Source organism: Coccinella septempunctata, chromosome 4 (assembly GCF_907165205.1).
Source record: "Coccinella septempunctata chromosome 4, icCocSept1.1, whole genome shotgun sequence".
NCBI classification, from domain to species: domain Eukaryota; kingdom Metazoa; phylum Arthropoda; class Insecta; order Coleoptera; family Coccinellidae; genus Coccinella; species Coccinella septempunctata.
Window position 1 is genome coordinate 5,808,768 of NC_058192.1, and position 16,310 is coordinate 5,825,077.

The 16,310-nt window shown below is 37.3% G+C and overlaps 2 protein-coding genes across 6 annotated transcripts in view; one reads left to right on the forward strand and one right to left on the reverse strand.

Moving 5' to 3' along the window:
- The window catches only part of LOC123312130 (neuroligin-1-like), a 133,786-nt gene extending 125,509 nt beyond the window's left edge, over positions 1-8,277 (forward strand). For both annotated transcript variants that reach the window (XM_044896371.1, XM_044896372.1), the window contains exons 8-11: positions 96-375; positions 4,542-4,685; positions 7,040-7,204; positions 7,769-8,277. In XM_044896371.1, coding sequence (XP_044752306.1) covers positions 96-375; positions 4,542-4,685; positions 7,040-7,204; positions 7,769-8,196 — 1,017 coding nt within the window. In that variant the 3' untranslated portion in view covers positions 8,197-8,277. The remainder of the gene's footprint in view (positions 1-95; positions 376-4,541; positions 4,686-7,039; positions 7,205-7,768) is intronic.
- A 779-nt stretch (positions 8,278-9,056) lies between these two features.
- Positions 9,057-16,310, reverse strand: part of LOC123312415 (fibronectin type-III domain-containing protein 3a) — a 51,701-nt gene continuing 44,447 nt past the window's right edge. For all 4 annotated transcript variants that reach the window (XM_044896823.1, XM_044896824.1, XM_044896825.1 and 1 more), the window contains 9 exons: positions 14,098-14,457; positions 13,516-13,867; positions 13,108-13,452; positions 12,741-13,048; positions 12,487-12,677; positions 12,117-12,397; positions 11,511-11,810; positions 11,171-11,442; positions 9,057-11,084 (listed from right to left, as the gene is read on the reverse strand). In XM_044896823.1, the coding sequence (XP_044752758.1) occupies positions 10,728-11,084; positions 11,171-11,442; positions 11,511-11,810; positions 12,117-12,397; positions 12,487-12,677; positions 12,741-13,048; positions 13,108-13,452; positions 13,516-13,867; positions 14,098-14,457 (2,766 nt within the window). In that variant the 3' untranslated portion in view covers positions 9,057-10,727. The remainder of the gene's footprint in view (positions 11,085-11,170; positions 11,443-11,510; positions 11,811-12,116; positions 12,398-12,486; positions 12,678-12,740; positions 13,049-13,107; positions 13,453-13,515; positions 13,868-14,097; positions 14,458-16,310) is intronic.

A 16,310-nucleotide genomic window follows, 5' to 3' on the forward strand; every position in this document is an offset into this window, starting at 1 on the left:
ATATTCTGACTCATTATGTATATAAAAGAATTATAATGATAATGAAACTTCTTGGGATGTTTTCAACTACTCCACTGTAATATTCTCCTTTGCAGAGGCTCGGCAGTGTGAGAGGTGAAGACTTAATCTACATACTCGGCATGCCACTGGTTGGCGGTCATCCGTTCTTCCCTCAGAACTTCACCAGACAAGACATGGGAGTTTCAGAGGCTCTGCTCAACTTCTTCAGCAACTTCGCCAAATGCGGAGATCCCAATGGATGCGGAACTGTAAATAAGGACGTGCCCGATTATGGTACCGTCAAAGAGAAAACTAGGTATAAGAGCATCTCTTGGGATCCCTATGAAGTCAGCACCCAATATTATCTCAGCATAAGTGAGTTTCATTCATTCAATTCCCTAGGAACACGAAGCAGGACGTTTTAGATTGAAGCTCGAGAATCCACCAATTACAAAACACCCATTTATTTCCTTACGGAACAGGAAACTCGTGCTCTGAACCCCTTCATTGTGAATAATGAAATTCTCATAAAAATTTGATCCACTGACGAACTGCGGACGGTGGATTGAATTCGTTCCTACAATTTACATACTGAGTGGTACTCATCGAACGAACACGAGACAAACAGAAATTTGATTAGCAACATCTCCCGAGAGATATTGTTTATACCGCGACGAGTTTTCTTCTTCTCGTTTCCGTCAATATTTTCTACCTTTCTCTATTCAAATCTTCAAAGAGTTCATCGAAAAATAAATTTTTCTTCCGTTCCTGAACTCCTCAACTTAAATTCCAACTTTCACAAAAGTTTTTCGATTAATTTGTCCCTGAAACTATCTCTGGAATAACCAAAAAGGGAAAAACGCGAAAAATGAATAAAAATATATTCTTCATCAAACTTATTTAACAACATCCTTAACCAGACCAATAATGGATACAGGAAAAACTATTTGTCGGAACCATTATTCGGATACAGTGATTTTCTTGTTAGGGTATCTCAACTGTGTCCTTATTTTGAGATAATTTCGAAAAAACATCATGTTTTACGATCCAAGAGGTATAATTGCAAGTAAAGGATGTCAGATTAAAATTTTCTGCACACATGAAGTCTTAAAAATGGGTCATGACTTATATAATTTCCATGTGATGGACCTCGAAAGCTATCTCAGTGAACCTGAATTCAGATTAACAGATTAATCATATTATAACTGATATACCTGCTGTGATATGACCTGGTTAATTAATTGGGGAAATCGATAACCTGCTGATAAGGATTTCACAATTTCCCAGGTCGATTTGACTCACCTTTGTCCTGTTATTTATGAAATTTGGATCAGCAGATCTAGTTAGAAGATGGAAATCAAAGATATTAATGTAGAATAAAACATATCTTGCTTGGCTGGCCACAATATCCTGAGAACGGAGAGGTCCATGATAGTTTAGCATTATTCAGTTTTTCTCATGACATAATTAAAAACGGTTTATTCCTAATTGTTTGTGATTTGAATAGTCTGATGATTAATTGCTTTCCATGTTCGCGACTTCATTACCGCATCGGATAATACAATTTAGTCATTACCATATTATCGGTAATGAGATACTGCTGCACATAGAACAATGAAGTTAGGATTGGTCATCGATTCAGTTTAACAAGCAGGGACAATGACGAAATGTTTCGTTTTATGGGATTGGCGAAAAAAAGTATAATTTTCAACTCACATGAATTATGCATTTCCCCTGCACCCGTATTATTTACGATACTATTCTCAATCGATGAAAAATATCATATTAAGCACCATCGAAACAGTATATACCCATAAAATTCGTTGTTTCTTGGTACTCGGCATTGATTAGCAAATTTCATGGACTTAATATCAGCAGTTTTCGATGAAAACCCTGCTGATGTGGACGTATACTACAAATAAATAATAATAAATTCACATAGAACTTATAGTGTTTGTCGAAAAATCCCATGAGCTGTTAGAACGTCCTCGTTGACGGCTGAAAATTGAGAATGTTACATAAAATTTATATCACGCCTCATGTTTCGATTATACGTCTATTTTAAGCGATTCCCTATGATCTATCAAAGTTTGACGGCTTAATTTCCTATGTAAACAGCATTTTCGACGGTTGTCCAAACACATCAAACCGCTTCCTGATATTCTGCAGGGGCTTCAACAGAAACCGATAGTTAGGGATGGCAAATTTCAGGAATTCGTCGTACTATTGTCATTGATAAATATCGTAGTTATATACATTGATGTCATTCATTGATATATCGCATGGTGACGATCGATATTTGGACTTTATATTTTTTATAACAGATGCATAATTCCCTTATTGATTTTTAAAACACCATAAGAGACATTAAAATAAATAGTGTTGAACCGAATTCATTCCAATTGAACATTTGCGAACAGATAAGTGAGTTTTTCTCTAGTCACGTGTTATATCCGATCACAGGCCATTTGAAATCGATTCCGGAATTTCACAGAAATCTGTTCTTCGTTGTTCCCATTTTAAATATAAAATGATTTCGAACAAAAATTTCAAATTTTGAACCTGGAGTAGTTTGAACAATAACTAAATATCGATAAGAGAGCAGCTATCTACAACCTTGATATAATGATTTCTCTTCTAACCATCTCCATTGACATTATGCGATAGTTAGACTCAATTCATCAAGGGTTTCTCTAGCTGTATCTTGGAATGTTGTCCAGAAAGAGAATTCTCGACAGAATTATTGATGTAATTAAGTCAACATTGTTTAATTTGCAGTAGGAATGAGAACTAGGAAATGTTTGTATTTCCACAAAGAGTCCAGTGATTTTCCTGGAATAAATACTGTAGCTTATTTCTGTTCGAAAAATAGATAATATTGAGAAGAATCAAAAGCATCAAGGGGGTTTGAAATCAGATTTCAAATAATCAAATATGTACAAGTGTCACCCCTTATTCATGAATTTTTCAGAACAATTTTGTGCTATGTCTTGAGGATAAGTAAGTATTCGATTTAAATTTGAGAGAAATCGTACCGTAAATAGATTCTCATCCTAGAAATTGTCTCTAATAAATTAATTAATACTGAGTGTTCTCTCTTTCCTACGTCACTCAGTATACATCTGGCTCAAGGAACTGCCGCTATAAATTATAACGGCCCACTTGAGAAAGTGTCCTCGATTATGTAAATAACGAAAACAATCGATTTTCCGCTCGGCATTACCGAAGATGATAAATCTTTCCGGACAAGTCATCACTCTTTCACCGGACCCAAATTACTCCCATTATTTTTCAGTAGGCATTGCGGCATAAAAAAAAAGTTGAACGAGGTGCACGTAGAACACAGGATAATGTTACGTACCTACTCCTGTACTTCATGTTATACCCCCATTCTTCGGGGTATGATGAATTGCTTCTGTGTCAGGGTGCGTCTACCCTCAACCCAAAATGCCGTGGACTCCGAAATCCAGTAAACAATAGAGCTTTCTTTCAGGACGGACAGTTCATTTTTAATTTTAATGTGATGTTTGCGCCTTTTGGATTATTTTTGTGAAATTTCAGGCACCCTGAACGAACTGAAATTTTAATCGGAATTCTTCGCGTTTTGAAATGATATTACTGAACCTGAAACTTCACCCACACAAAGTTCCCATGATCTCATCATATTTTTCTATCTAACGGAAAGAAACCTCACACCCGACAAGTTTTCCCAAAGCACCTATCGCTCAGACATTGTCGTGTATCGATTTCCACCACTATAATTCAAGGGTGGACGATAACAGGCACTCCATTAGCTCAACTGATTGATTGATATTCGTGAAAAATGAGTCTTTACAATATCGTGGGATTCGAACACTCCATCTTATGCTCTTTAAGTGTGGGGCAAGGCGTGGTATTGAGATATGTCAAAGAATGAAATTTTAAACCCCTTACGATGGGTTGTATCAAGGTTTCTGAGCCCAAATCTGACATTTACAGAATTATCGTATATCAATTAAGATAGTTGTCCGTCTGGGATGAATTATATTCACAACTCTCATCAGAGAAGTCACAGATGTTGGTTTAAAATTAATCAAATTGAAGTTTTCTGTCTTCAAAATCCACAACATACCAAATATTCAGCTATTTTCCATCCAAACATTCACTTCCCAAGGAGATTCCTTTCCAGAAAACGTCGATATTTCGAGACGAAACATGGAATCAAATATGCACCCCTCTCGAGATATGGGGTGTGAAAAACCAGCCACTATTAATGTAATAACTTCATTCACTTTCGTTACCGACTAACCAACCCCTTCTAAGTGTTAGGATTTCCATGTCACCGATTATACTTTTTCACTTGTGGACAATAAAACCCAGCACCCATAATTCTGCGATGATAGAATCTAGACGTGAATTCAGGAGCTTCAAAAGCGTATTATGGGAATCCCTGTTAATAATGGAAACTGAAACGTTGAAAAAGATCTTATATTTAATAACTTCTGGCTGAAGTTCACTCGCTCACATTCCCCTGTCTCATTTATTTCATTTTCCATTTCCAGCTTCCAAGCCGAAAATGAGAAGTCATTACCGGGGCCACAAGATGGCTGTCTGGTTGAATTTGATTCCGCAACTTCATCAACCAGGGGATGATGTGAGCATGAGGCACCATCATTTCCACGAGAGGGAACCTCATTTTTACGCTGGTGAGTATTGCTCCACTTGGATGTTGAAAGTAACGAAATGAACCTAATTGAATGGTCAAGGAAAAATCTTATTTCATAAAGGGTTGGAATTCACCCTTTCGAGAAGCGAATAAACCGCGATGATTGAAATTGTGAGCGTGTATCTAATAAATGTTAATTAGTTCATCATCACAAAACACGATCTATTCATTCAAACATTTCTTCTTCACTTAGGTTCATGATATATGGTTTAATAGTTGAAGAGTTGATTTTGAAGCTTTGATGTCCCAATTTGTTGAAAAGGTTGAGCTTTAACGCAGTGAATGTAAATTTAGGCTACAGACAATTCTTTCCGATCCATATTTATGCTAATAACGATTCCTTCAATAATTCGATAGATAAGACAATGAGAACAGTTAATTGTTATGCCTCATGAATGAGTCCCTATTTGCCAAACATTTCTCGGTTCTTAGTTGAATTTTCCGTGAACAATTGAAGTGTTAAAGAACAAAATTGGAAAACAACAATCAGTCGTTATCATGGATATTTCCATATTCTCCCATCCCTATTCAGAACGTATTTCTGGTATGATATACCATCAGCTCGGTACCAAATACGCTACTAAATCGAACAAGTGTTTACAGTTCATTCCGTAAATTCGAAATATCTGTAGATAAGACCTTATTACCCCATTTCGCGAGCTATGCAGCCGATGGAATGGTTCAATTTTCGCCCAATATCACTTCCTGCTCCTCGTGCAGAACACTGATAGGCATCCGGAGTTAGAGTGGTGCATATATGATCTTTCCTTACTTATCCAGAATCTGCGTTCTGCAAGGGACTAGTTTAATAGTCACTAGAGCCAGCAGAAATCGTGGGGATGGAGGCACTTCAAACAATTTTCATTCCCTGAATTTAAATATTCACATTTCATATTGCGTATCAAAAAAAAAAAACAAATATCTAGTAACGTTACAAGAAGAACACAGATTCTTGTGGATGTAATTTACGAAAATCACTCGGAAATGCTAATTTTCGTCTCTTTTGAAATGGAAATTACCACAGCATTCACCCCTTTGCACAGCCATCTCAACTGTTGAAATTTGAATAGGAAATTGGGTTTGTTGATTATTATATTAGAATATAACCAAAACGATTTTCCAAATTAGATCATTGCTGCTCAACCTATTTAAAATCAAACGAAATGGGAACAGAATTGTTCTCTGGAAAGCTTCAATGGCCAATTTGATCTGATAAGAAGTCAACCAAATTATTTCCACATCATTTTGCTAGAGTTTCATTGCAGCATCTCACGTTAGCCACTCAAAACGTAATTTGTTCAGATATCAATGCCAAAAATCGTATAAAAATTCGCACAAGACTAATTTTTCCACACATAGTGTTCGATTAAAAGCTTCTTCCAGAACAAACATTTCAACTTCATAAAGTCCTTCTGCGAAATTCGAAAGCTCGGTTTATTTGATTAACGCTTTTCAATCGGTTTAAAAGCTCTTGTTTCTGGCCGAGAAAAGAACAAAGTTCAATCAAAAAGAGGCACCGATAAATTCAGGGGACTGTGGGTAAACAAGCCGTACGTTCAAAATTGGATTTGAGTGTTTTTTCTCGCTGTATTGACGTACGTAAAGAATGCTCCAGGAAAGAAATCTCCAGTAATGGGATAGTTGCTACCAATTCACCGGAAAATTCTTTTAGACGGCCACTTTCGGTTTCCCCAATTTGTAGGTGATACTTGTGCGATGATGGATAATATTTTCGGCGAATATCGGTGTTTTTTGTATAGAAAAAGTCGTTAAGTTGAATATGGATGAGGTATTTAAAAGTTTGCCCTACATAACTTGAATTTGTAAATTAAGTACTGAAGTTATCATGGAGATAAAAATAAAACAAGAAAGCTTCTTCCAAACCCATAGAAAACCATTTTTCCAGCCCGTGTAGTGAAGGAAAGAATTAAAGGGCGTAATTAAATGAGCAACTTCAAAGAGATCCTCGTGGAAAGTTATAAATATAGCCCCAATTTCATAATCTTTGCCAGCTGGAAAGTACGCAGTTTAGGGAAAGAAGGAAAAGCTATTAATTTCAGGCGTGTTTTCGTCAGGCAATTAATGAAATTGTTTATTTCCTATCATTTATTATGATTACTACACAATGCCGTACACAACAAAAGTCAGATGGAAAAATCGTAAAATTCAGCGCCTCTTCGCTAATGAAATACGTTGATTAGGGTGATAAAAAATATTTAATGGCCTGTAGGGGGGCCAGTTTTTCTGAAAAAATTAATATTTGAGTTCTTTTTCCCCTATTTAAAATACGATAGTCCTAAATAAGTATATTTCATGTATTCTTGTTTTTTGCAGGTCCTGTGAGGCCAGAATCCCTGTCTCATATGCCACCACCACTGTTTCCTGCCCCGATGACAGATTCACATGCTAACGTTGCAAGTGGAAATGAAGGCGATAGCACAGAATGTATTTCCAGTACCACCGAAAATGAGATTGGGGGCAAACTAGATATAAGTGAGGGTAAGTAGACCACCCTTCCAGAAAAGCCTCTACAAATGGTTTTCTTAATATTATCGGCAGTGGCGGTTCCAGGAGTTTATTTTTCGGGGGTGGGAAGGGAGAGCACAATTGTTTAGTGTCTCGAAATTTCATTTAACTCGTTGCGACCGTTTGGTCTGAACGATTTTTCAACTGAACCCATCTTTTTCAGGATTTTTCGAAGGTCAGATTTCGAGTCGTTTATATCTCAATAAAAATAAACGTAAATGGAAATGTTATACATATTCTGAAAGCGCAACTCTTCTAGTAATAAAACTGAGAATTTCATCCATCTCGGCGCAACCGTTCGGTCTTGACGAATTTTTAACTGACCCAGCTTTTTCAGGATTTTTCGAAGGTCAGCTTTCGAGTCGTTTATCTCTCAATAAAAGTAACCGTAGATGAAAATGTGATACATATTCTGAAAAAGCAACTCTTCTAGTGATAAATTTGGGAATTTCATCCATCTAGGTGAAAGTTAGTTGATAAAATGATGGAACACGTAATTGAGAAATAAGAAGGTATAAAGATGTAAATTTGTTACAGATGAGGATGAAGACAATGAGGAAATTCTCCAACAATTAGCTTCCCGAAATTATTACAGCTACACTGCCGCCTTGGGGGTAACTGTGGGGGTCGGATGCCTCCTTCTGGTGCTCAACATGTTAATATATGCCGGTATTTATTACCAGAGGGATAAACGCAGGAGGGATGAAAACTGCTCCATACAATTGAACTCCATACCAACATCGTCGGATATGAGTTGTCAGCAAGGAATTTCTCCCGATTCTCCCGATCAGAATTCGAAGCAAAACAATGAGATGCCACCGAGATATTCAACACTCACCAGGGGCCCACCTGAAGGCCAAAACACCACGAAAAAAGAGAAACCACTCCCTCCAGTGAGGACATCGAGTAGCATTTCGAACGCTACAGTGAAAAAGAGGGTGCAAATTCAGGAAATATCTGTATAGTACTTGCCAAAATTATAATTTTAGGATCTCTTCGAAGTTATATAATTATTGTATCGTTTAATAATAAAATTTTTCTCGAAATCCTGGTATTTTTCGTCTTTTTCGTCAGCACCAACAAAACAAGGGGAAATGGGAATAGAATAGGCATTTTTCGATTGTTTGAGTACTTTTAAGGAAACAATTGGTGGGTTTTATATTTGGTCATTCTTGAAACTATAGGTACAAACCTATATGATATCCTATGAAGGATATCAAAGCGTTTTAAGTACACTCCTCATCGACCTTCCATCAATTTAATTCAGGAGTATTCGCTTTAAAAGCGAAAATGTTCATTTTGATGGTTTGTTTTTCAGAAATGAATTTTAAAAATTTCAATGAAAATATGACAAATTCTTGGTTTGAATAACAAAATCTCCTTGAAGCTACTAGTCGATTGGTCCCTCACGATTATCGAGGCATTCTTTAGATGGGACAGTAATTTATGAAATTTGGGACAAATTGGTCAAAAATATCCGGCAGAGCATTACAAAGCTACTCCAGATCGTCATCTGGTTGTTTGATGGAGGATAGTTGTCTAGGACATTTCTGCCCAGACATACACTCGATGCAGTGAGCAAGCTGGGCAGTCCATCATCAATAGGAAAACTGTATGATATATTTTGTAATCATGCGCATTAGGACGTGGTCCCACGTCACGTCAGAGTAATCTGTAGGCACCATAACCCCCCTTCTCTTCTCTGCAGTCTTTGCGTTGATTTTCTAAATGCCTGATGTTCCTCAACAGATCCCACCGCTGTCTCCCACATCGTAGCGTGGAACTTCGCATTTTTGCCAAAAAAAGGTTCGAATTAAAACACGAATAAGGTAGATAAAATATAATTATGTAATTCATGTAAGTATTTCATAACATCATAATAAATCTTTGCTTACGTAACTTCGATAGGACGTTCACAAATACTACATAAAATTTGAAAAAAATCATATTGAATAGCCATAATGATTAACAATGTATTTATATAAACATGGTAATAGTACAAGTCAAATAAAATATTATTTATGTTATTCGCATAATTCAACTATATTTGCTAAAAACTATACACAATTTGATTTAGAAATAAGAACCAACATGACGAAGCAAAAAGTTACAAAATTGTTATAGGAAATACAGATAGGTTCCTTAGTTCTAAGTTAATTCCGACCATTTATTGGATATTAATTAATACTGATTTCTGGTTGGTTCTACTTTCATCATTGGATACCAAGGCTTTATTGCACATTGATTTAAATTTTGCTAAAAATTCATTAACTTTTTCGTAGTAGCATCACTGTTCAAGGCCATAAATATAATAAGATTCCAAAAAATTCTTTAGAGTATCTAGACAATCAGCTACAAAAAAATAATTTCATTCAATATAAATATAAATACCTATGGAAAATTTGTCAAGCATGTAATATAAAAATATATTTATATATTTTTTCATCACTAGGAAAACTGACATCGTACTTGCGAAAGAATACCATCAATGAAGAACAACAAGACATTTACATTCAAGGACAAATTAGTTACTCGTTGCAATTGCGTATACAAAAATAAGAAGAGACTCTGAAAAATAAAAAAATACAAGTAACATTGGAAAATATTGGCTCAGTGCTTTTCAGGATTTATAGATTTCTCTTCTGGAAACAAATTAACCTCATCAGTGTCAATGTTATTAATTTATCAAAGTAACAACAAAGATGAAATCTGCAGATATTTGAAGTCGATTTTTATGACAAATCATTTATTTTCAGGAAAGAATATAAATAATTCCATTAATTGAGTTATGATTAGTAGTAATAAAATTGCAAATACCAACATATAATAGAGATTATTATGAGAAGAAATTCAACACCAGGATCTAATTTCAGAGTTAGAGTGGTTTCTTTGGTGAGTGAATGCACAATTTTCTTATTTTTCAAAGTATGATTCCCAATGACTAGTCAATAATTTGCAGTAGTCCTAAATTTTTCAAGTTTTTTCTTGGTTCGCGCCATTTTTCCAGATGAAATAAGATTCTTATGTAATTTTTGGAATGAAGATTCTCTAACTATGAAATAGTCGCTATAAGGTTCTATAGCAAATAAATTTAAAATATCTAAAACTTTATACAGATAATCAGATAACATTCATTAGACATAATTGGTGTGGTATATTCAATGATTTTTCGAAAGAACACATGTTTCTGATTCCCATATAATGAATGATGGAAAAACCCAAATCAAACATAAATTTTTTCAAAACCGGAATTAAGTGAACCCTCTCAACCGTCAATTTTTGTTCCATGAAGATCATCAAATATCTCACACTTACCCTAGTTTATTCAAAATATATTAATAGCACCAGCCATACATTCATGTATAAAAACTACAAGAAACTAAATATTTTGGACCTCTAATATTACCATAAAAAGCATCGATTCTGATTACCTCATTAGTCATTGTAGGAATTGAAAAGGTTGAGAAATCTCTTCTCCTTCATGAATGATATCGTTTCATTTGTAATCATATAAGGTGACAGACATTACAGCCAGAAGTATCCCGATTATTGTGAACAGAACAGCATATGCGAACACACGTTGTCTTTCAGACATTGTTCTGAAATTCAATCTGGTTTTCAACTGTTGTATTACGTTCTTATTTTTATTTTGATGTGTCACAGTTGTTGATGTGGTCGTCGTGACTTTCTGTTCGGGAGTTTTGCTAGAGGGTATAGTAAAATTGATAACAGGGGAGAAAGGTCCTTCCAATTCACCAGAAGCTGCTAATCTCACAGAACAAACCCTTGCACTATATTTTGTTTCTTCCCTCAAGTCCCTGATCTGATATTTCAAGTCTGGACCTCTATATACCTAAAAAATTGAAACCAGATATGATTTTAATCCCTAAATGAAAGAGATAAAAGGATTAACTGAGATATTCTGGATGTTTTTATTACCCTTGTGAAATTTTCATTATTCCTACATAATTGAACTTCGTAAAGTAGAGAGTCTGTGAAGGTATTTTTGCCTGGAAGCCATTCTAGTGTGCAGGTTCTATCTTCAATTTCAACTATTTTTGGAGCTTTCAGTATAGAAGGAGGCGAAACACTTGTGGTGAACTCGTATTCTTGGGAGAAATCTCCCACACCTAGATCGTTAGAGGCATTGATCCTGAATTTGTAGGTGGTAAGTTCTTGTAGTTTATTGACTTTACATGTTAATTGTGGACCTGGGAAAAAATAGGAAATTCATAGTTCGAAATTTTAAATCGACATATTTCTATGAAGTGACACCTACCTCTGTAAACACATTGGTACTCCTTCAACCTAGGATTCAGGACCTCGACGCAATATTGCAAATAATCTAAGTTCTTTCCCTCGCCCCACTTCAATTTCAGATAATTATGACCAATTCCAACACAGTGCAGCTTCGGAGGTGATGGAGGAAATTTGAGTGTTGCGACCCTTAAAATGGAAGAATAGGGTCCGTTTCCTATGCTGTTGATAGCTTGCATTCTAATTTTGTATGATGTGTTACACTGAAGAGAGGTAATCTCATAGAACGAAGCTGGTGCTTCAATCGGTATGTGTCTATCACCTGCGAAAGAAAGTTTATTTATGACGATTCTACCTCCATCCAATTTCTAGAACCTAAAAGTATTGACGCGACCAGATGGTTCAAAATCTCGCCCTGAACAAAACTATAGATCGTAGTAGAACTCCGCACAAGCAATACGCTATGTAAAATGTCCACAGAAGTCAGAAAATGATAATATATTATACCCTAACTGTAAACTTGAAATTCTTGATGCTGCAGATTGACAAAACGTTAGGAAAAACAAACCAAAGAGATGACAGAGAGAGCTCGAACAATATTTCCATGAAAGCGCAAGTAGGAACTCACCTATTTCAATGTTATACCCTGTTATTTCCGATCCGTTATTTGATGGCTCGTTCCAATGAAGACTAATGGTAGTGGGGGTTGAGGAATGTTTAGTGAAAACGACTGCTGACGGAGTTGAGGCTGGCGTTGTCACAGTTGAGATTTCTGAAAATTTACTTGGACCAGCGGAGTTAACAGCCAATACCCTGAAGTCGTAAGAAGTTGCTGGAATCAAATTCTTGACCTCGTATTGTAAGTCCAAACCTTCGTACACCGGTTCGAAGGCTTTCTCTGGTTCAGTTCTGCAAGGAAAGTAAAAACAAAGAATGGGTACACTGAATTGAGGATTAATCGAAAAGGTTGTGTAGCCTTAGCAAATTTCGTCTTTTACCTATTCATTTCCAGCCTGTATTCTTTGATAGGAGCGCCATTACACCTTGGTTCTCTCCATTCTACATGTACTACGTGGGAAGACTTTACACTTAAGGTAGGAGGAAATAGTTGGCATGGGGGAGCCGCCCCACTGGTGGCAACTAATTCATCCGACCACGGACTACGTCCTATCCTATTGATTGCACGGACCTGGAATAGAGGAAGTACTTGTATGACAGTCTAAAGTCTATAGTGATTGAATTATTTTCTCACCTTGAACCTATATTCACATCCCGGACTCAATCCTTCGACGACGCACTTCATGCCCTTATTCTTGTGGACTAGACAACAATTTCCCTCCGAATCGCACATCTCCACCTCGTACTCCAAGACTGGGGCACCGCCATTATAATCGGGCTCGCTCCAAGCGAGACTCATCGACTCAGGCTTTGGTTTCTGCGTCAGCTCAGGTGGTGGACACTGACTGGGCGGTATGGCATCTGTCGTCACTGTACATGGGTCAGAGTAGTTGCTGACGCCACCTCTACTTGTGCAACACACTCTCAACTGATATGTGGTTCCTTTTAACAAAGATGTATTTAAAACTGGACCCTCGTTGTAAAAATGCTAGAACACTCACCAGGAGTTAATTTATCACAGACTGCTTCCACTTCCTTGCCAGTATAGACTGTCCTATACCCACTGCCAGAATTGACCTCTAAAATGTATTTTTCGATTTCCGATCCGCCAGTTTGCGTCGGTGCGTCCCATTGTAGTTTGAAGGAATAGGCCTGTATCCTGCCTTTGACCGTTGGCTTCGAAGGAGCTGATGGTCTGTCAGGTTGGGTGGCATACTGGACTTCCGAAGACCAGGGGGAATAACCCGAGGTGTTCTGGGCGCGTAAACGGAACTTATAATTCGTAAAGTGTTGGAGTCGGGTGCATAGATAATGGGCCTCACTACCATTGTAAACGTTCATGAAACCTATGACCAAAATGAAATGACGTTAAAATGCCAATCAACCAACATACTGAAAGCAAATCTCACCATAGTCATTGGCGGGATTGTCCAACTGCAAGATGAACTCGTTATCTTTGAACCTCTTGATCCATTGCAGATGAAGACTGGTGGGCGTGGCTTCAACTAGAGTTGGCGGTTGAGGCTGACTCGGAGGGTTATCCGCTGTGGAATACGTCACAATTTCGGAATAAGGACTCTTGCCGATTTCGTTGACAGCAGCCAACCGTAAGTTGTAGGCAGTGGAAGGTCGCAGTTTTAGGAGGGTGTGCTGTCTACCTTTGCTCTTGTACACTTCCACGAATTCTCCACTACCGTCATCGCATTCTAGAATGTAACTCTGAATTGGAGAACCGTTGTCAGTCACTGCACTCCACCTTATCTGCGAATTTCATTAAAGTTCGTTTTAGCCCTTCGTTTCCAATAGATAAAATCATGAAACAGAGTTAGTCAAATGAAATTCACTCAGTTCACGTGCTGCCAAATCAAGATGTAGCTTGAGCCTCGTAGAGTATCGAGGAAAAAAGGTTCATCAGAAAACTGAAGCATTGCCAACTGATCTGGAGGAAATTGAAGTGGTGTTTTGTCATATCTTATACCTTATAAACCTACCTGAAGAGTGTTCTTCGTATTGTGTACCAACTTAGGCGTCGGTGGTTTATCTGGCTCGCAAGGAGGCGTAACGAACTTCACAATGGGATCTGTGGCCGATCCCTGCAGCTCGCCGTAGTGCACTTGGACGCAGACAGAGTATTCCTGACCGGGCTTCAGGTCCTGTATCCTGCAAGACAGCGAGGGACCCTTGTATATGGATTTGAACTTCATCTCCTTGCTCTTGTCGCTCAGGAGGACTTCGTAGGTCAGGTCCGCTTCTGATATGTCGGCGGCGGCGTCGTCGCCCTCGGCCGCGTCCGTGACGAGCACAGGGGGCGCCCATTGTAGTAAGGCGCTACGCGAGCCCAAGTCGAGAACCTGCAAGACAATTTCTTCGTTCGATTAATCCTATTCGAAGGGAAAACGGCACATCCACTAAAAAATCATATCGTGACGTGTCAGAGGAGACGCCCCATACAGCCTCAGCACAAAAATTCATAAATTCTGACCTATAATAACTCCCAAAAAAAATTTGACTACAGAAGCATTAACAGCATCCAGTTGAAAATCTCTTCAAAACTCAATTGTACAAATTCGATCTCGTTGATGGGATCTGGAGAACTATAAGAGCTTGAAGGAAACAGATGACACATTTCCTGGCTCCTTTTCAAAGGAACACAGAATGGTTTAAACCGTAGCCTCCTACTATTCTTCGTTTTTGAGTTATTAGCAAAAAATGAAATTTGGCGATTTCGAAAAGTGTTCATAACTTTTTTCTCTTCGAGATTACAGATCTGAAACTTGAACCTTCTACAGGCACTTTTTAACGTAGAATTCAGTGACGAGCCCAGCATATTTTTCATTTCGAATCATTAGGCTTACTTTCGTTTTTTTAAATGCAAACTTTTATTGAATTTGTTATTTTTGAATTGGAAAAAAATCTTTTGTCAATAGATCCTACGTTTGAAAGTGCCTACGAAGGTACAAGTTTCAGATCCGTAACTTCAAAGTAAAAAAAAAGTTATGAGAAATTTTCGAAATCGTCAAAATCTCATTTTTCGCTAATTACTCAAAAATGAAGAATCGTAGGAGGCTACGGTTTCCACCATTCTTTGTTTCTCTGAAAGAGTGCTTCTAGTCCTTATAGTTCTCGAAATCCCCTCAGTATACAACGAATTTTGCCCACCCTGTACAATGCCTTTTTTAAACCATTTAAGCTCCTACTTCTTTGCCCATAATCGATTTTTATCAATTCTGGAGATCTAAACGTTGAAATGTTTTCCATTTTTCACCATCTACATGGTGTGTCTGACTCGTATACATATATCAACAGTAGAAACGCTTTTTTCCTTCGGCATAGATAAAAATATAAGGTAATCATTCATAATAAGCTATGCCATCCTTGGGAAAACAAAATTCCCATCAGAATAACAAGGTTTCACGGAAAGCTTGATCGGAGAATCAACGCTTGATTGACAAATAAACGACAAATTGTTTCCAATCGATAATTCAATAATGGGCATTCAGAATATCATTCACGCATCACATTATGATCTATATCTATACGTCCATTTAATGATTCTTAGATTCTTCTCCTTCAAAATATTCAGAAATGAAAAAGTTTCAGTGAATTCGTTTTGGAAACCGAGTGTCTGTAATATCGTTGATCGAGCAATCAAAATTTTATGAGACCCACTCCAAATCTATGACACTAGACACTACACATCTGTGAATCCTTCGAGGAGAGTTGCATTCAGTGCCCAATTTTTCGGATTTCACGACTCAACTCGGTTTCCAGAGTAGGGTTCTTTGAAATTCTGGTATTTTTATGGTATGCAATGATCATCGTATCAATGAAACACTATATGCCCAAAATCAGTGAGATATAACTCACAATAACACTTTTTCAAGGATACGCTCTGTATAAATAGTTGACTCTAGATATGTCCATTTTTACATCAGTACGGATAATATTCCATCCGGTTATTGACTCCGCTGTTATTCGAACGAGAAATTCATAAATTTTCTCTTTTTTTCTCAACTGCCTGCGATCTAATTCGTGGGAAAATTTCCGTCTCCCAATGAGCGTCTTTCGCGGAAACTGGCTGCGGTTAATTATTAAATAGGAATTATGCAGATTGAGCGAGGAACGTTTTCACGTTCTAATTGAGTTAGATAATCAAAGATTGGACGCGGTTCATCAGGAAATGATGTTATTGCACTTTTCCAAC